Genomic DNA, 22,478 nt, shown 5'->3' on the forward strand with positions numbered 1-22,478 from the left:
CAACATAATAGACAAGGGGCATGTACTGCACAGTTTATTGCTACATTTAGATCCAAAGCTTTTTTAATATAATGGTTTTATTTTATGAATGGACCTACAATTATGTCTATTCATCTCTAACAGACGTCCAATTTAAAAGGTATTCCTAGAACTCATAATTGGAAGCTTTACTCATTATTTGACTATATAAACATACCAATTTATATTTAATAGAAGATATTAGGTTTATTTCAATGCTTCATTAATTCTTATTTGAAGGGCTCCTGGCTTAAAGTAAACATGGCAATATTGCACCAGTGCACCAATCAGCAGTGCTATCACAGCTGAAGCTGCAAGGGTTGCTTGATTGGTTATGAAAGATCAAAAGCATTTGATGATTCACCAGTTACACAAACCAAAAGCTGGCTACAATTATTCTAGTTTTTGCTTTATGAGGAGAAATTGTGTTTAAATTGAAGGAAAACTATTGCCCATTAGTCTGTGAGACATTATTGTTGAGATAATACATTACATGTTGGTTTACGGGTCCTCATCTTTGCCTCTGTTGTTTTTAATGGGGTCGATTATGAAGTGCACTGTTGACTGTGACTCATCACTCTCTGATTTCCCATCAAAGCTTTGTTTATTCCTCTTTGTTTAAAAGAGGCCACAGTATCATGCACAACACCAGTGTGTTGACTATCAAGAGTGAAATATTTTAGGTCCCATTTACTGCCCTTTCATGCATAAAAATGTACTTTGTGCAACACAGAAAGTACGTTGAGACTTTGAAGAATAAGCACCAACAACTTTAATGCAACAATTAATATAAAAACTACTAAGATAATTTAATAATGAGCCCTGGAAAAACTGTGTCAGTTGTTCTGCTTGTCTCTATCTGACAGAAGAAAGATGGATTCTTTTATTTTCTATTAAAACTTCCTAGTTCTTCACCTTGAAATAAAATGTTACAGACGAAGAATGGATCTGTGAAATACAATTTCAAATTCAAATTCGAAGGGGCTTTATTGGCATGGGAAACAAATGCTTACATTGCCAAATCAAGTGTGATATAAAAACATGTACATAAACAGAAGAATTGTGATTTTGCTGATAGAAATACATATATACAGACAAGTAAAAATGTAGTTGAGTGTACCGGAGCTATACTGGAGTTGTGTTTTTACAGCTGTTGCCGAACACAGTCCACCAGGAGCTTGTGAATTTGTAGAGACCACAGATTAGAGAGAATGGGGTGTTGTGTTCGAGTTAGTCTTGGTTTAAGTCGGGTGTGAATAAGGGATTGTTGAAGTGAATGAGGGGCACTACAGCTCTCAACGTTGAGCAGAGAAGCTCTACTGGGGCAGGATCAAAGAACTCAGTCAACCAGGGCTGCTGCTCAACCCAGACTTCAGTCAACCAACCACACACACTAATCTTTTGCCGAGGTCTCAGCAGAAAAGCATCAACCAAACTGAATCTAATGAGCATCTACTATACAACAATAAACGGCAAATAGAGAAAGGGTAACACTGGACATACAAATGAGTCAGGCTCCTCTCCAATTCTGTTAACCTCTTAAACTCTAACAGGACCTACTGGTAGTTTTCAAAGACACTGAATATGCTGCTGAATTGAAGAGATGTATAAAATGCTGAACAAGACATTCAACTTATGCCATAAAACAATGGCACATTTTATCATTTCATTCAGTTTAAACATTGTAGCTAGCAAGCAAAGCATAGGAACAAAGTGATATACAGTAGATATTAAATTGTCATAAAGTGGGGAACTGTGTTTCTATACCTTAAAGCTATGTGAGAGGAAATTTAAGGTGAAAGTCTTATTTTAGAGGGTTAAGTAAGTATTTCAGAACATTCACACCATTTAAATTGAAACTTTATTAATCCCATCTCTTCTGGAATGGGGGGCACTTGGAATTGAGTTGCTTAACATTATGAAAATAACAAAACACTAATAATACATACACTATATTGCCAAAAGTATTCACTCACCCACCCAAATAATTGAAATCAGGTGTTCCAATCACTTCCATGACCACAGGTGTATAAAATCATGCACCAAGGCATGCAGACTGTTTCTACAAACATTTGTGAAAGAATGGGTCGCTCTCAGGAGCTCAGTGAATTCCAGCGTGGTACTGTGATAGGATGCCACCTGTGCAACAAGTCCAGTCGTGAAATTTCCTCGCTCCTAAATATTCCACAGTCAACTGTCAGTGGTATTATAACAAGGTGGAAGCGATTGGGACCGACAGCAACTCAGCCACAAAGTGGTAGGCCACGTAAAATGACGGAGCGGGGTCAGCGGATGCTGAGGCGCATAGTGCGCAGAGGTCGCCAACTTTCTGCAGAGTCAATCGCTACAGACCTCCAAACTTCATGTGGCCTTCAGATAAGCTCAAGAACAGTGCGTAGAGAGCTTCATGGAATGGGTTTCCATGGCCGAGCAGCTGCATCCAAGCCATACATCACCAAGTGCAATGCAAAGCGTCGGATGCAGTGGTGTAAAGCACGCCGCCACTGGACTCTAGAGCAGTGGAGACGCGTTCTCTGGAGTGACGAATCGTGCTTCACCATCTGGCGATCTGATGGACGAGTCTGGGTTTGGCGGTTGCCAGGAGAACGGTACTTGTCTGACTGCATTGTGCCAAGTGTAAAGTTTGGTGGAGAGGGGATTATGGTGTGGGGTTGTTTTTCAGGAGCTGGGCTTGGCCCCTTAGTTCCAGTGAAAGGAACTCTGAATGCTTCAGCATACCAAGAGATTTTGGACAATTCCATGCTCCCAACTTTGTGGGAACAGTTTGGGGATGGCCCCTTCCTGTTCCAACATGACTGTGCACCAGTGCACAAAGCAAGGTCCATAAAGACATGGATGAGAGAGTTTGGTGTGGATGAACTTGACTGGCCTGCACAGAGTCCTGACCTCAACCCGATAGAACACCTTTGGGATGAAATAGAGCGGAGACTGAGAGCCAGGCCTTCTCGTCCAACATCAGTGTGTGACCTCACAAATGCGCTTCTGGAAGAATGGTCAAGAATTCCCATAAACACACTCCTAAACCTTGTGGAAAGCCTTCCCAGAAGAGTTGAAGCTGTTACAGCTGCAAAGGGTGGACCGACGTCATATTAAACCCTATGGATTAAGAATGGGATGTCACTTAAGTTCATATGCGAGTCAAGGCAGGTGAGCCAATACTTTTGGCAATGTAGTGTATTTTCACATATGTACCAATTTACAATTATGTAAATTTCTTATGTCCCAGTCACACCAGCGTTTTGTCTTGCCACTTTCTGGTTTGACCAGGTCTTTCGAATATTTGAATTTCCTCTGATCACAACTGACCACGAATCAAAACGGCAGCATCAGAAATACTTAAGGTTAAATTAAACATTTCCAGGTAAGTAAACCATTGGATTCATGACAGGTAACAGATTCAAGGCTTTACTTTACATACCAGTGTGAGAATGATGCAATTGACTGATTGCATTATCAGTAAATCATGTCTAAAATGTAATTTTCACTAAAATAGTGACATTTTTAATACAATAATAATGTAATACAAGACCAGAAGTCAAAGAGAAGTAAAAAAAAAAAAAAAAAAAAAAAAGACAGCTCCAGTGGCCACAAACCACTCTTCGCAGCGGTTTCAATCTCAAAACACTTGACTGAGCATGAGGCAACTTTTATCATGGTTCATCCACTGTAATTAATCTTTAACAGATGTGATGCAACTCTCTCCCCCTCTGCCTCTTTCACACATCCAGTGTCACTCTTTCTTTCTCACATGCATAGATATTACAAATGTTCATCTTATTTCGTCCTTTCGTTAAGGCACCTACTGGGCCACAGCAGAGAACACTAATGCTTTCAGAAACTAATAAAAAAAAAAACCTATTGGGAGTGTGACCATACTGAGCCAAAGAAATGCAGAGTTGGTTGTGAGCTTCTTTCTATATACAGTGCATCAATTGGACTGGAATATGACCAGACTCCAAGTCTCTCTGGGAGCATATAAGGCGTACTGAGAGATGGGGAAAAAGATTCCTTGGCCAGATGATTGGACATTCAGAATACCCAAACCTTAATTCTAGTGTGCAACAGTCATTTATGGCTTCAGGATTGCTCAATAATGCATCAAAACCCACAGGCCTCCAGGGGAAGCAGTCAGTAATCAAAAAGTAAGTTAAGGTTTTCATAATAGGGCCCTATAAATAACTGGGGACAGAAATGAGGTCATGTAAAATTGATGAGGGATGATTCAAACCCCACGAGGTGGAGGGAGCTTAACGCAAGGAGAAGGAATGTGATGTTGAGTGGCCCAGCCATATGTAGAAGACGGAATTGCATAAGTGATTTGTGTCACCAGTGTTGCTTTATAACTGTACAGATATATGGACATTGTTCCAGAGGCATCGTCTTTGAAATGGGGCTATTAATGTAGAAACACTCTCCAGTCTTTTAAATATTTCACTGTACATTTTTCTAACAATAGGGCAAAACTTGTGTAACCTATAGTTGCCAATTAAAAGTTTTACAGAAGAAGAGCTAAACCTTTTTATGTTGCAATTATTGGTTCTTCCTATTCCCGTGTATTACATCCATTCCTCAGAAAAGCCTTAAAATTTTTCTTGAGTTTCTTGTTTATCTGAAGGTAACATGTATTTATTATTATTTCATAGAATCAATACCAGGATGTATGGTTCATAAATTCCATACATGTTCCAAAAATGCTCCACTATCCGCAAACTATGCTGTGAATGCCTGACTCCAATATATACATTTTGTCTTTTGTTGCAAATTATATACATGTGTAGAATACGACAACAGAGCCCAGTGCAACAGTTTGTGTTCATTCCATCGTCGTTCATGTGAGAAAGAAAACGTACAGAAACATGACTTACATGAAATGAGCACCCAAAACAAAACTCCCACACGTTCTTTCAGAAAAGCTTCTTTACATTTTCTGAAGGAGTTCTCCAGGGCACCTATCACTAACGACACTCTTCAGTTAAAAAGTATTTTAAAGCCCGTGTTTTGAAACGAAGAGCGTAATGAGGCAAAGCATAACCTTTAAAGTAACTTGTTTCCTTGACTCTCAATAGGCTAAATCTTGTAATCTACTGTGTGGTAAATTCAGAATTACAAAAGTCATATTGTCGTAATTAGATGGAAACCAGTAATAAAAAAAAGAAATCAAATAATTAAAAGTACACTGTAATAGGTCACACAACAGTAAAGAACTAATTACTACTACTAGTAGTAACCTTTAGGTATGTTCCAAGTCCTAATATTGAGTGTTTGCTGATACAGAGTCCGATAAAATTCTTCTATTTACCTGAATGTGGGTTGAATATATATCTGACACACTGAAATAACAGCTGTAGGCTACTTAATCTGATCTGAATCAACTTATTTTTCATGAGCTACTTGATCCAAATACTGAACGTGTTTGTTAAAAAAAATTAAGTTTAAGCTTAAATTATTGAGATGATATGACTGAAGGTTGAGGTGAGAATGTGACGTGAGGCTGTCAGCTAGAGGGAAGATGTATCGATCTGTTGGAGTGGTCAGAACTACAGACACACTCACGACTGTACAGCAGTGTTGCAGAGCAAAGGTTCTTCCTACACATAACATTAAGTTACTGACAAAGTGACGATCAGCGTTGGCTAAAAATAGAAGCTCTTAGCCGAATGTTTGTATACTGCTCTTAGCTAACAAGAGAGAGAGTGATAACAGATTCTTTAGCGTGAGAGCATATCTGTGCAAATCATTTTGCCCATCTCAGTGTCTGAATTCAGAGGCAGTCCCACCGCTGGGCCATTCACACTAACGTTTACGCGCGTATGCAGTGAAATGCTCGTACTGTAGGCTGTCGTAAAGGAGAGCAGCGCTGCAATGCTAGCAGGCTGACAAAACACAGTACAGTAAAGAAAGGATCAGAATTTGATCGGCTTTATTTTAGCTGATACCGATCCATTAAAATGTGCCTGGATCAGCCCCAATACGATCCTCAGGATTGGCTCGGAACACCTCGAGTAACCTTGCATCCGTAACGGTGAGACCAGTGAATGATCACGTCCATCTACAGATCTCGAATTTCATTTCAAGTTATTTAAAAAAAAATCCTAAATCAATGCTTTAGACATATGTAGTTCACATTTTAATGTATAAATAATTACATCGTCACATAGGCGTGACAAATAATCTAAATGATGCTGCTGTTTGTGATTCAAATTGGTCATTTTCAAAGTCACGTAAATGCATATATAGCATATTATCTGGGTTCTTCATTCAAGCATTGAAACCCATCTCTTATCAGCACCTTCTGCCTAAAGTGTGATTAAAAAGAATACTGATCAATTTCCAAATAACAACAACAACAACTGAATTCCTAGACTAATGTAGTTCCAGGGACATGAAGGTATTGTGCTCAGTTGACTGCCAACCTGACAGATGGATCATTCAACATTCAACTAATACAACTACGACTATTCTTGATGGTTTTTGGCCAGGTGAAACATCCATCCCTCTTACTCCAGCTATACTCTTTCTGGTGCCAGCAAACACACATAAAGAGAAAAAAAAGGATTTTAGACATACGGTTTGCCAAGGACCACAGAAAATGTCCTTTTCAACATTCATTAGTGTCTCTTTTTTGTATTTGAGGACCTGCATTCCCTCTCCCACTTGCACATATTACTTGTGCAGAGTCTGAGTGGACATACATAGGGTTACATAAGGTCACGGCTGCAATTCACTGATCTTTTTTTAAAACAGCAGGTACGACAAATCTGGTACTGAGGTTTTGTTGATCAAAACCAGACACTTTGATGCTATTCATTGAAGTTGATACAAGCCTGAGAGAAAAAAATGAATTTTAAATTGTGCAACGATTCATTATGAGGAGAGAGGGCCACAGACTAGAGTATACACTATCAGTAACAGTAGAAGTGGCATGAAGACACTGTAGCATCTTGATCTAAAACTATACACCATGTGAAGTCCTGTAAGTGCAATTACTTTTACAGACAGGTATGCATTCAAGCACACAGAATGCCAATAACATTTCTCACCACTAAGCCACATTGTTCTTGTTCTGTCGGTATATGAGTGGATTCGCAGTTGCTCCCCTTCAGAAAAAGTAGCACCAACACACTGAGCAATGTTCCATCAGTTAGTCAGAAAAGCATATAGTCTATGTTTGTGAGTGTGGAACAACAGAAATGCTGGTATAAAAGTAGTGTAGTGAAGAAGAAGAGGGCCAAAAAAGAGACATGTTTTAGTCTCAAATGCCAGAACAACTACCTTAAAAAACAATTTGCCCTACAGTATCTCATTAATGACAGCCAGTAATTATTAATCGTGGCATCAGTAGTCTGTGTTTACAAGTTTGACAGTGCTTGTCCAGAATAGATTTACTGCAAGCGGAAGTGTCTGGGATACCAATTCATATGCATCTCATTCTCTGCATGTCAAACAAATAAAAACAAACCCATCTAGCTTACCATCGAACTTTTTATGCCTCGAGACAAATGTCGTCCTCATATTGTGGCTGCTCTCCTCGACCATGTTCTCGAACTCCACTTTGCTCTGTTGGTTGAGTTTGTCCTCCATCTCGGATGTGCAGCAGGTGTATCCCTGAGGACAGACACGCAGGTGCTCACCTGAGGGAGACAGAGACATAGAGTGCCGTTTTATACACACCTCACTGCCACAGGATTCGGTATTTCAAAAGGCTGAGCCGAGTCTTTGATCAAAACTCTCCTGTGATTTTGCGACTCTCATCACCGGAGCTATCAAAGAGGGACAGACCGTAACAAATGGGGAAGGATAATATTTGTCGGTAACCTGCTATCATGTGAAACAGAGAGTAACTTTGATACAGCAGTGCATACACCTCATGTAGGATTGTCTTTGTATCACAGTCCAAAGCACCAAAATAACAACAACTGAGGTCATCAGTATTACATACATCAAGTGGAAGGCAGTGCATTCAGAAATCATATTTCAATCTCTAGAAAGTGCTAAGGATATGCCAAGTAGTATACATCAGCCAACATTAACATTAAACAAGCATTAATTGATTTTTATGTCACTTGGGGCCAGCACGACTAACATAGCTTACAAGGTGATAATTGTTTGTTTACCAACGTGTTAGCAAACAATTGCTTATTTACTCATCCACCACACACTAGGCAACGTCGGCATCTGTTTGGAGTCATTTTTCTAGGGAAATATCTTTCTCTTTAGCTGCTAAGTGCTCCACTGTGTTCACCAGCTAGGCTCACTCTGTCTGTCTGCTGTTTAGTGCTGAGCAGGTAGTGTACAGTGGGTTTATCAGAGCTTTTTTCGTCAAAGCAACAGTCTGCCGCGGCTGAAAACAATGCAGATGAGAGCGGTCACAGTGAACTAAAACAGTAAAGTTGCAAGCCAGAACCAAAACAATGAGCTGAAAGATGCTTCAATGATACATAGCGTTGTGGGGAACTGCAGAGTTGGGTGATCATGCTTTCAGCTTGAAGCAGGAATATTTAAATTTCAGAATAATTTTCTGCTTACAGTTTGTATAGTCCAATGCACCGTTGCTTGTATAATAACACAAATCTCAGTTTAAGGATTTAATTCACTCAGAATTTAAGAGCATTTAGTTTTTGCCTTATTCTTAGTAGTATGGTTTTTATTCACGGAGACTTCAGCTGCCACCCCATACAACTAATTCAACAGCAACCGCATCTCTTTTTTGGAAACAATGTCCCTGTTACTCAGGATACTCCACAGACCTCACCTTGCTTACGTCAATAGAAAAGTAGTTCCCTGTGAAAAGTGCCAATTCCAGTCTATGGATTATCTCCACTAACCAGGACTCAGTTTCTGGAAAAGGCAGCTGCAGATTATTTAAAAAAAAAATAAAAAATGTCAATGCTTTGCGCACTGCAAACCAAATTTTATCCGTTGCACTGTGGTAGTGGCAGAATGATCAGTGGTGGAGATCTCAAAACTTCACCATATAAAACCTATATTATCTGCATCCAATAAATAGTCCCTTTAAGAAAATGAAAAATGCTAAGTGTGTTATCTATCTATCTATCTATCTATCTATCTATCTAATGTGATGTTTTACAAAGACTCTATAAAGAATCTTGGCTATTTGCACATGATGCAGTGTTAAAGCCTCAATTCAAAATGTGTAAAAAAAAGAGTGAAATGCCTCTGGCGAATAAGTGTTTGTGTGTTCAGAGACAGGATTCATCCAAGGTGAGTTAAGTGTTTCAAAATCCCTTTGAATGTCATCTCTATAGAAGTAGAGTAGCTGCACATGAGGATAATAAAAACGACTGGATTGAATAATTAAACATCTATTAGGCCACAAAAAAAGTGTGTATATCAGAGTGTAAACTTGAGCAAAAAACTGTCTGTGATTCAAAAACAGAATCATTGGATCTGGGAGAGGGTATTAAATTATTATTCACCGGAGTACAGTAGACATTATTTAGAAATTGAGAAAATGTGGAACTATCAGGAATCAGTAAATTACCTCACATATCTGAAAACCTTGTAATCAAAAAAGGAGGGGTTACTCTCACATTTGTGGATTATTCTTGGTGTGTAAACAGTAAGTGTGTTACAGTGAATTACATAAAAGGAATGAGGAAAAGAGATTCTGAAGTCTGATGAAATGAAAAATTCAGCTCTACAGCCATAATGCACAGCACTATCTGACAGAAAGCAGGCTTAACACATCATGCGTTTAACACAATCTCTATCTCAGAGCACGATGATGGCAGCATCGCCAGTCAGGTGTGCTTTTTAGTATCAGGAACAGAGAGACATGTGAGATTAGAGAGAATGATGGTTTGACACAGACAGATTCCTGAGGCAAACCTAGTGCGAGTGCTGAAGACCAAACACAGCGACAAAGTCCATGAGTGGCCCAAACTGTGTCAAGACTTACATCAAACAGAGAACCTGATATGTGCAATGACTGAGCAATGACACTGAGCAACCTCACTGACAATACCCACCCAACTTAGCTAAGACTAAATCTGCAAGGATGCATGTGATAAAATGCCTAAATGCAGACATACCAAGTTTATACACAAAGTATACAAAAGGAAAAAGTGTTTTATTTTGTGTGGTATTTCTTGCAGATTGACAAACTCTCACTTTGATCCATTCTGAATGTTGTAAAGCAGAGCAAACAGTGGCCTCTGACCCTCTATCAAAAACTTATTTGGCTTCCTGATTAAAGTTTCCCTTTCACAGTTTAGATCAAAACTTTGACATGTTTCAGAGCCGAATGGTTACAGCGCATTCTGTATAACTGCAACATTGCCAGTGGCGACCTTTACTGCATGCCTTGCACCCCTCTGTCTCCCCCAATTCCTGTCTGCCCTTCACTCTCAGTCTTTCACATTTTTTTCTCCTTAAAATCTTCTGTAGATAACAATGTAAATTCCAATGTAAATGTGTGGAAATGTGAACAGCGCATGGTGCTGAAATGAGGTCGGAAAAACAGATAAATAATATAATCCACTTCACTTAAATGAAAAAAGAACCCTGTGAATTCAAACATGTTTTAAATTCAACAACTTTGACCAAAACAGATTTGTGTTAACAGCAGTACTTTCATTCAACCATAGCAGGCTTAGCAGGCCACAATTTATTGTGTGTGGATAACATCAATTGGTTATCATCTCTAGTCTTATAATGCAACATAAAAAACACATTTGTATCTATGGGCCTTTTTTCCCCAGTGAGTGTTAACTTTAATTTTCTGACTTTAAAATGTTTATGTCAGATTGCAAATACAACAAAGCAGCACACTCAGTTTGGCTTTCAGTGATTTTGTTACACAGGAATGATTTCACCATTAAATGGACTTTTAAAGCTTAGAAAACGACCTGGTATACAACTAAATGCAACAGAAATTGCACCATCAACTAACCATTAACAACTGCTAGAGATGTAAGAAAACGGTAAGCAAATAAGCTTAAAAAATGAATCAAATATGCCCATTCAATATATGACACATGATTAAAAATGCTTTCCATCACAGGGTCTACTTTGTTGTTATTTCTGACAAATGTATAAAGTTGTATCTATGACCACGTTACTCAGCAGCAGGAGCTTATGAGAAGGACTGGAATCCTGGGCTCCATCATGGACTACTTGTCAGTGAGAAGCTGAGATCCATACACAACAAACAAACAAACAAATGAGAGATTCAGGTTGTGATTGCTGTGAAAACACTGACAGTGGACAGGTCATAATGTGGACTTTCAACTGTTTGTCGTCTTAGGCAGCAACATCTGCGTAATCAGCAAATTGTTGCTCCAGAAGACAGCCATTGTGCAAATTCTTTGGAAAATAATTACCAGTCTTCGACTCGTTACTGATACGTACAAATATAGCAATTTCAGAGGTGCCACATTTTCTGCATACTTGCTTTATTATCTCTCGTCTGCTGCTCTACGTCTCAGAGCATCAGACATCATTATCAGAGGTTTAAAAAGTCTGACCCGTAGCAAAAGTTTTGAGAGGGTTTTCTTTCTTCTTCTTTTTTTTTTCAGTTCTACCTATTAACATTTGTGAAAGAGAAAGAAGAGAAATGTCGCTGTACCAGTTGAGGATTGGTGCAGAATAGACTCAGATTGTGGAACCTTTCTGATGGATACTACTACAAAATGCAGGCACACTGGTGTTCTGCATGCATATACAGTAAGCTATAGATGAAGGAGCTGTGCATGGATAATGAAACAAGGAGAATGCAGCATGTACGTGCTGGCACTCTCAAATGTGCTTAATCCTTAATCAGTCCATAGAGAGGCACCAAGCTACAGTAATGAGGTGCACCATCAACTGTTCAACACAAACCCATTGTCTCCAGAGTAATGCACAAGCCTCCTGGCTACAGAGACCAAACTCTCTCAAACAACAAAATAAGCTGAAATACAAGAGTCGATTTCTGTGTGGTGATTCTTTAAGGCTCTTTTGTTTCTCTAGTAAACGTCAATGTTGTAATCTTTTAGCAATGCAACAACTTTCCTTAACTGTCACACAGTATTTCCACTCTGTGGAGATGCAACACTGTGTGATAATCTTTATTCCATGTGCATGGTACAGAGCTGGTGGTAAATGTAGCATTGTGGTATTATTTAATTTACTTGTTTGTCCATCCTTTTATTTCTTTCATTTTCTTTAGATACATCTCAATTTTTTTTCTCTTTTCATGCCACTGTTTGTGTCGTATCAGTTTTGCAGTATCAGCGTAGTGCAATATGGTCCGTCACATATTGTTTTTGGAGGAAGATGTTTACATTGAGGAGTCGACTGATTGTCAAGGCTGACTTGGGATCAGTTTCAACTGGAAGGCATTAGCTGGTTGGCGAATGTCAAAAACAACACCTCATTTCAGCCTTGTGGACCAGGTCTCCCAGGATCTAAAATTGCAGTGTTTGAAACAATGCCCAAGTAAGAGTTTGGCACAAGATTATATGGTTTATTGTCATAATGATGGGTAACTTAAGAAAAATGACAGTTTCTTGCTACATTGGAAAACCTCGCAACTCAGAAGTAAGTCCATGTCAATTTGAAGTTTCCGTTGATGCAATAAATGTAATTAACTTGTCAAAGTAGGAGAAATATCACTGTTGAAAATTAAAGGCTGGTTAAAAAAAAGAGAGAAAATCAATAAAAAGGCAGAACTGTCCTTAAGTGCAAATGACAGCAGAAAGGAAACCCTGGTGCTTTTAGCTTTAATAGGTTGTGCACCAGTCTTTTCATCTTGTTTTTGTATAAAACATAAATTGACATATCCAGCTGCTCTCACCACTTTGAAAAACGGTGATGCTGCTGTTACATAAACCAGCATAAAATAGGACTTTGTGAGCAGCAGGCAGGAGTGTGAGCTGCATGTTTATGATGTTGCGATTGTTACAAGTTTGTCACATGTTATTCCTTCTCTCCTTTTCTCACTTGTCCTTTTTTCTGACTGCTTTCCATAATACAGATACAAAAATAAAACAGCAGAAACACAGGACAAAACTATTCAACATTTTTACATATAAAACTTTCCTGCATATTTTCTCTCTGTGTTTAGACATTGTGAGCTCTGTTTCAAAAGAACAAAACAAACACAAATGCCTACCTTAGTGAACTTGGGGAATAATCGTCCCCAAATCTAGATGGGATTTTGGTTCACTAGACCATATCTGTCCTGTTCTAGTTGGTTGCTTTGCACCCAAGATGGAATTTGAAACCAAGCTGTCAATACACTGCACGCTTGCGAGATCACAGTTGTGCTCAGACTCTGTCAGGCTGAGTTAAACTTGTAAGACTCAATACCAACAGCGCCAACAAAAATGGAGACATAGGGGTGGACACAATAGAAAGCCAGGGACGCCTGTTTGGAAAGAAAGCACGAGTGGTGTTGCTATAAAAATACAAACACAAGATGAATTAAACAAATCAATTGTGAGTGTATTAATGATTGATAGTTATGCAATAAAGCTATTTAAATCAAACATGAAATAAAAGGAACACGTCAACAAGACCCAATTCATACCTTTCACAGTGACAAAATGTGATTTTATAAAGTGCAGTTCCATTTTATAGCTCCTTTATACAGTAGCAAGACAATAGAAATAAAAAATATATGTGAAGGATTTCCCCTTCCCATTATGACAACTATAATATAAAACATTCTACTTATATTCAAATATTCAATTTGAAATGTCATTCCTCTCATGAGTTGACTCCAAACTATTTGTTTGAACGAGTCTGAGTTAATTAATGAAGGCTTGCGGTTACTGTATGCTTTTATAAACAATAGCCTAAGTAATGGATTTTGACGAATCAGAGCTGTCAGCAAGTGGAGCACTGAGGGGGAAAAAAACCCAGTACACTGTTTTTGTCGCTAACATTACCGATGGCTGCAGGTGAAGAGGGGCAGGTGGGAAGTTGAGAAAAGTCCCAGAGCACGTCCGTGGCATCTGTTGATGCGGCTTGCCAGATCAGCACTGCAACCAAACCTTTCACTGCTGCACATTTAATAAAAAACCCAAAGTGGGTCTACTTTTGAGTTGTGTGTTCAGAATGTGTTCTGCCTGTCAGCCTATATTTTTGACACAACAACAGGCAAAGGATGAAAGAGAGAGCGTAAAGTTTGTTTTAACGGAGTGAACAGTAGAGAAACTCATACTGTTTGCAAAGCCTGGGGTGACGACACTGACAGAAGTGCGAGTCTACTAAAGAAGATACACGTGTCACATCAGGTTCTTCATGTAGAGACAAGCCTGCTTCCATTTAGATGTGAAACAACACAGCTGTATCTTAAGCAATAGGTCTGGCGCATCCACCCACATTCATGATTCATTACGCTCATAACCTGATCACAAATTCATGGATCAGCACACGCAAAGACGGACGAGCATACACACATACATAATACATTATTTACTCACAGGTTTATCTATGACTTATGAGCAAATAGTTATGCAATCACTATGGAAAAAAAAGCATGGATAAAGGCCCTCACTCATATGTTTAACCCGGTCCAGCTTGCTAATGTACCACTCCGTCCTTGCAGCTGCCTTGAGCGCAGACGTCAGAAGGCACTGCTGCACATCATTCCCTTTCAGAACGGGCTGATCAGAGATTTAAATGTGCGTAATTACAGTCTGCAAGATAATTAAGGACAAATGCTAATCTTCTTCGGGTATTTTACAGCGAAATGTTCTGGCATTAGCTCAGATGTTTCCTAATCAAAATGAAGTGATGCATAAGAAATATTGTTCAGCCCACAAATGCAATCACACACTAGTTGTTTTGTTCAGTTTTCTTCGATGCGCAGATGTGTTTGGCTCCTTTGAATCACTATCTTCATGAGCTGCAAAACATGATTGAAGCGTAGCATTGTAATTAGGTGAAATTGCTCAATGCTGATGAATGGCTGGAGAAACGATGGCAAGACAATGCCCGTTTGACACGTGCAATCAGCCACACAGCTCCTTTGCCAGATTCTCAGAAACATTGAAAATGTTACTTTAAGATTATTATGTATGACATGTCTGTTTAACCAACCAGACATTCTGATTTGCTAAATAACAAAGTCAGGAATATGTAGGTAATTGGGAGGAAGTGGATAGACCTGGAGGTATGATCATGCAGAGATTAAACACAAACTAACATCATATGGTATGCTTTATTCCACAGTTGCTTTATGTGTTCCTCAGTTCCCTTTGGTTTCATATCCCTTGATGTTAAAGAAGCATGTACCCTGCTTGTTTGAGGTTGCATACGCAGACATACGCTGCAATCGCGTCTCAGGATGGAGGCGGTAAAGGATGGCACATTTCTTATCCTTCCTTTCTAATAGCAGTACATCAAAATTGGCAGCAGAGCCTACAGTTTGTTTGGCAGCCATGTGATGTTAAAGCTCCACGGTTGAAGCGGATGCCCTAGTAGCGCGCAATCGATATGAGTCGCCTCAGATGCACCAAAGTGGAGGACTGCTCCTGAGGTTTTCTCTGCCTTTTTCTGGTAAACTCAAGGAAGCCATACACAACAAAGATTGTTCTTTCATGCCATACTACCAACAACCTTCTATTTCATTAGAGAGAACAAACTCTAAATAGCCAAATAAGTAGCCATTTTAATAATGCTGTTGTTGAAACATAGTGGCGACATAGTCTTTTTGCAAATTTTGACTTACATTTAAATGCTGTAATACTGAAGTAATTTTCACATGTTAACAAAAAAGTATTTTGTTTTGTATACATATATTTTTTTTGGTAACGATTAATTTTACAGGTCCGCAAATTTCATGGTAAGTAGGTGATAATTATTAATGATTTCTTTGAAATTATCCCCAAATTACCGCAAAAATACTTAAGAATTATATTCTGCTCTTTCCTAATAAGCAGTTACGGTTCGATTTTTTTTCACAAAACTTAAACTTGCTGAAAATTTATGAATGAACCAAACAACCAAAACTAATTAGTTACCAACACACAATGTATGACCAATGTATAAGCACTATTTCAGTGTTCAGCAGTTAGTTTTTATTTTGTTTTTTATTATGGAAATGATAGCATACTGTATAAAAAGAGGCCTATTAATTTTTTGTATTTAGTTACAGTTTTCTTTTGTAAGTTTTACAAAGGTTAGCAGTGAAGTTGTCTAGTGGCAGGAAATATACAGTGTAGGTTACAGTTTGCCCATGAATAAATGCTGCAGCTAATGTTGGGATTATTTTTGATAAATTATCAGGTAAATGTTGAGGTAATTTGGGTGTAATTTCAAAGAAATTACAAATACGTTACTATCTAATTATCACCTACTTACCATGAAATTTGCGGACCTGTAAAATGAAGCATTACCTTTTTTTTTTTTATTTCCACTAAGAGCAGTACATGTCTTTAGTACCTGCTGTAAGTAAGATAATGTACTGAGTTGATAAAAATCCTGATAATCTCACCTGGGGTTTACATATTTCAATTGTTACTATGCAAGCGTACCAAAACCCTCAACAAGCAGCTCCCTCCTTTGCAAGGATTGTAACATCCCAACTACAACAATGGCTTTAACTCAAACCTTAACCATCTATAACCTACACCTATAAAGAAGCGTAACAGGTGGAGCCTGGGGGCTTCATGCACCATGGCAGGAATTAGCTGAAGCCACTGTTGAGGTTAAAAATTGCCTTATGAGCCCGGGCACTCCATGTTTTTCTGTATTCAAAAGGAACAGTGATCAAAAAATGCCTAAATGTGGATTTATAAGTGCCTTTGTGTAATCACAACATACTCCTAAATAATATGCAATAATAATTGCTAGTTGATGACTTCTAAAGTAATGTACATTAGCATACACTGGATGTTTGTGATACAAACACCTCTCTGAAATTCTTAGGTTTATTTATTATTCATTCAACTATTACAGAATTGTGAGTCCATAATGGAGAATTCAAAGTTCAGAAAAGCACTCGAAGCAAAGCAAAGGTGTTTTGCTTTACTGAGAAGAAAAAAAAAATTACCAAAGAAAGGTCTCTGCAAAGTAGCAGGTGTTGGAGGAATGAATGGCATGCTGGCATGTTTACCAAACTTGAGCCATAATGCTGAAATGTTTTTCTACTTCTGGTATAGAAAGCAGAGGCAACAAATAACAAGAACAAAAGGGAAAAATCTAAAAGAAATATGTCTTTTCAAGGACTCAAAATAGCTCAATTCAAAGTACAAATACACAACAATGTTGTGTAAAGTTGTACACATGCAACCTTAACTAGTGTTTGCTCAAAAGCTGTTCAGCTTGGTCATCTGCTAAATGGCTGCCAGCAGGTGGGTCTGTATATTGCGTTGTTGTGCTACAAGGTGTGGAACTTCAACAGTTACAGAGCGCCGAGTTGAACTCCGATTGGTCTCAGCCACTTTGCCAACTTATGATAAGGCTTCAAAGGAAAAGCTGAGGATAAGGCTTCAAAGCTGAAGTTAAGGAGGTCCTGAGGCTTCTACTTCAACATTGTAGATCAAGTTAAGTGAAGATTTAATGCAATAATCAAAATAAAAAATAAAGAGTGCAAACCCGTCTCACTCGCCACACTGCTGCACTATTCTTCTTTGTCACAGCTCGGCTTAAGCTTTTCTCTGAAAGTTGAGAAATGTCCTTCTGGGTCATTTCATTCTTCTTTATTTAAAAAAAATAATAATTACACAAGATATGAATCTTTCATTAACCAAATACAAATATACATTTAATAGTACAGCTAACTTATTGCAGTTAGCTGTACTATTACATGCCACCTTTCCTGGTTGTGCTCAAACTAGTAAGTTATTACGTTAATTGTAGGTTCATTTAATACAAGTTAATAAGTTAATTATATTCAATTTTTATACTTTTATAGTTACATGCTACCTTAAGGGAAATGAGTGATTGTGTATTAAAAGAATGTAAAAGATTTATCAGGGATTGCCCAACAATATTTCACTGTTGATTCAATCATAATTTTGTTATCTGGGTACACACTGGTCCTTTAAATGTTGGCTACTTACAACAGAGGGTTAGACGTCTTTTCTGGGCTCTGCAGTTATGAGCTGCTCCAACTACATACTGAGACTTTGCAAACAGCCACAAGCCTCTGCTCCATGAAATCAATTCTACTTTCAAAAATCTCCACTAAATCCTCGTGTTTCAATTGCATTTTGAGCAAGGACCAACTAGGGACCGATATAGACCAGCGATCTGCCTGATGGTGAGCTGCCACCAAATGTATCTCTTGCTAGGTCGGTGAGTTTCCTGGCCGAAATTCCACTTTAATAGTATAATGCGCTTCCAATTTTTATCAAATTATGCTTTTGTTCAGATTACAATGCAGGAAATCATGCAGTCGATTATTTCAATCATTAACCAGCATGTTCGGACTGTGGAGGTTGGACAAAAGCATTATGTTAATGTTATTTTTTCCCAAAGCCTGTATCCCAAACATCTCTGCTTCCACTGTCAGTGTAAAGGGGCCAGTATACTCAGAGGTTGGATTAGGGAGGGCTTTGTCCAAAACCGACGATCGTGTCATTGGCCAGCTGTGTGGAGGTGAGAAAGGAGCCAGCATTTGGACTTCTTTCTCTAGCGCTTTAATTCTTCACAAAACTATTTCTGTCACACATTTATTTATTTATTTTAACAACCCAGTGCAACACTATGAATGCCTTCCTTCTAGTAAAAAAATGTGTTCAGTTCCACTGTGCCACCGCACTAATGGCGACAGTGCTTGAGAGCCCAACACATAAATCAACCGGATTCGTCAATAGGTATACACCATAAGATATAAGGAAACAGAATTCCTTATACCTTATGAAGCGGCATGATCAAAAAATACCAAAAGTAAAGTTCAAGCACCACAGCTCAAGTCAAGAGCTGATTCAAAAGAGTCCATCGAAAGATACATACATTAGTATGGCTACTCCATAATCTTCTACTTGGGAGATTTAAAATGCTTAAGATACTTCTTTTCCAATTTCATCCCCATAACTATGAACATATGTTGCAGGGAAATGTGAAAGCTCCAGAATATTTGAGGGCAGCGGTGGGAAAAGAGTGGATTCAATGCCCATGGAGGGTCTGATGCCAGACAGTGTGATTAACTCCCAAAAGGATTCATTAGTCTACCTGGCCAAAGGGCAAACTGCATATGGGCCTTGCCATCTGGTACATCCCTTGACCACTCTTGCCAGCATTTATAAAGTGAGGACATTCTCGCCAGAGCTTCATGCCAAAAAAAGCCAACAGATCATGAAGTCAAGAGAGAAAAATGCATTATTCACCCATGCTGAAAATTCATAAAAAGGTGTAGTGAAGCAGTAAATGAAATTAATGTCTGCATAGTGTGGCAGCATCTATTGTACTCTAAGCTGGTGAGTTTTATTCCAACTTTGTTCCCCTGAAAAGAGCCTAAAAGAGCTAAATGTAGTGTATACAGTGGCCCACAAGTAACCCACATTTTGATTGAAATCAGAATTTGTTTTTATCTGGTTCCAGGATATCTTAGACTGCTGCCGGTTAGTGAGCTTGGCCCACCACAGCAGAGCCAAGCTCAATAACAGGGAAGCACCATCTTGAATGAATCACATTTATTATCATTGATCTACCACCAGAGTCCAGTCTCATTCAGAGCTGCCTCTGGAATATTGCCTCCTCTCTGCTCTTATAGTGCCACAGAGCACCAATGCGCACAGAGACTCATTGCCTTCAAATGGGGGCACAGGCCTGTAGAAGCAGGTCCATACTCTTGACATTTCAATTCAGCATTTGAGTCTACTTGAGCCTGGTCCCCTATATCCACAATTCAGTTTATACTATACAGATTTACATACCTAGACATATACTGCTATCCAGTACACACACAACGGATCAACAGTCAAACCCAGAAAGATATTTAAGTGCCTTTTTTTCAACACAATAACAAAGTGTAGTTTCATTTCTTTTACTATTTGTGACTGAATAATTGAGATGAGACTAGATACATATGACGTACATGAGATATAAATATCTCAAACATCAGAGGTTTTGCAAGGATTTCCTGAAATCGTGGTAACTGTACCTTAGATATCTCTGGGTCAATTAAGCAAATGTGGGCAATGTTGCAAATCTGTGAGCAGGACTTCTCTATGGAAATAGTGGATTTTTATATTATTTTTTAATCAATGCGATGAAGTACCTTGATTTTAACAGGCATCCAATTCACAGGATGAGCAATTAACCAGACATTCCTGCCTCGTTATTTTATCCATTAGAAGACGCTGAATCAATTTACCAGAAAACACAATTTACCCATCATCCAACTCTAATGTCATGTGAATAATGCAATTTCATGTTGGAAGTTTGTGCTTATCTACATTTGTTGTTTTGTTTATAATATATACAGTATATCTATACACACATCTTACGTTGACGTCGGCTACCATGAAATATCTACAACAAAATACTCAAGTAAAATTGTAAAATACCTCAAAATTGTACTTAAGTACAGTACTTGAGTAAATGTACTTAGTTACACGCCACCACTGGTATTATCACATTCCTTTATCTTATCAACACACTCAGTGTTTATGTGAATTCCTGTGTGACAGTGAATTAATCCAAAAGAAAGTTAGAAAATCATATTTCATTGTTGGTATCGTCTTGAAAAGTATTGTCTTGAACAGTCGCTTTTTGGGGTTTTATAGCTTGTGTTGGTGTTGTGTATTGAAGAACAGAACTCTCTGTGAACTAAAGGCCATTTAAGCCATTGAAAAGTGGCAAAAATGTGAGTAAGATCAATTAGCATTACCACAAAATTTAAGGCAACTGGACTCATCTGACCAGTAGAGGAGAGGCAAATTCAATTTCTCTAAATGACAGTCCCTTACAGTGCTGGTCTTTGTCTTTTTACTTTCTCTTCTACTCTCTTTTACTTTGTCTTCTACTCTCTCTCTAAAAGATTCAGCCAAGTTCAGCCCACTGGACAGTAAAAGCTAAAAGGCTGGCTGAGTCTCAGCTCCCTGTGAAAGGTTGACACCCCTATCTTTGAGATCTATTGACTCAGGTTCAGCTTAGGCCCCTCACACATCTGGGCCATGACTGTCCTTCCTTTATTTGGGCTGCGGCACATTTAAAGGGCTCTTTATTCAACTGACATGACCTAGATTAGAGGGCAAAAGGGAGCTCAATCACACTCGCAATTTGAATTAAAGGTTGTTGAATGATGGAAGACTCTATTAATATTGTGTAATAATACATGAAACGGAAAGAAAAACAGCTTTAAAAAAAATCAGCAGGAATTGTTGTCAGCTTAATACTCCCAATGATATCTTCTGTTTAAAGGTTAAGTTTTAAAATAAGTATAAAGACGGATTCCTACAATCAAAGGCATTCTGGAGGTATTGGGACATCATCTTCCTCTAAACACATTTAAGTTGCATTTAAAATGCAAAGCAAAAGTAGGCTACCAACTGTCAGGTGATTCTCTGGGTACTTTTTACTCTCAATGATGAATAGTAATAGAATCATATCACCTCTTGCAATCCATTAAAGTCCTAAAAATTAGTTCAGAATGGAAAAATACTGACCATTAGAAAGTGACTTCTAACCTCACACAAATGACTGCACAATTAGAACAGCGCTCGTTTAGAAATGACTGGAGACAATTTAAGGTATGTGGTTGATCATAGCATGACATTTCAGATGGTAGGTTTTATGTGTAACGTTCTAGCAGACAGACATTTTTGGGGGTAAAATATAAACTTTAAATCAAGATAAAAGTAGGAGCATTGCCATGAATATATTTAAAAAGCAGTTACCAGGATGGTATGAGCAAGCTTTGAAAACTGAAAACAGTAAAACAAAACAGCTATCAGGTTTCAAGAGTAAGCTGATTGAACCATGTTTCTATTAGAGTTGAAAAGATGAATTAATCAACCAAATAGTCGAGAGACAGAAAGGCAACTATTTTGATAATTGATTGTTTCTGTAATTTTTCAAGCAAAAATGACAACATTTGCTGGTTCCAGCTTCTCACGTGTGAAGATTATGCTGCTTTTCTTTGTCATGTATGATTGTAAACCGAATATCTTTGGATTTTAGACAACAATCAATTTGAAGATTTCACCTTGGGCTTTGGGAAATTAAAATCACAATGTTCTGCCAATTTATGAAGAAAACAACTAATAAAGGATATAATCACCAGATTAATCGATAATGAAAATGATTGGTAGTTGCAACCCTAGTATTCATCACTTTAATCATGGCATAAGTAGGAAGGATTCTAGAGAACATCAACACTTCTCTCTGTGTGCAATATTCAGTCAAAACAAACCTAAACAGGTTGCCTTCTATAGCCTATTAAAACTGGAAAGATGATTCGTGATCATTGTTATGATGAAATAACACAAGAAATAATGAATGCTTAACAAATTTTACAAGCAAATTTTCACGTGCTTTCT

At 38.2% G+C, this 22,478-nt stretch overlaps 1 protein-coding gene across 1 annotated transcript in view; it reads right to left on the reverse strand.

Moving 5' to 3' along the window:
- gpc6a (glypican 6a) overlaps positions 1 to 22,478 on the reverse strand; it is a 124,062-nt gene that overhangs the window by 87,373 nt on the left and 14,211 nt on the right. Inside the window, exon 2 of the mRNA XM_070902969.1 lies at positions 7,512 to 7,670. Within this exon, the coding sequence (XP_070759070.1) occupies positions 7,512 to 7,670 (159 nt within the window). The remainder of the gene's footprint in view (positions 1 to 7,511; positions 7,671 to 22,478) is intronic.

This window comes from Enoplosus armatus, chromosome 1 (assembly GCF_043641665.1).
Source record: "Enoplosus armatus isolate fEnoArm2 chromosome 1, fEnoArm2.hap1, whole genome shotgun sequence".
NCBI lineage: Eukaryota > Metazoa > Chordata > Actinopteri > Centrarchiformes > Enoplosidae > Enoplosus > Enoplosus armatus.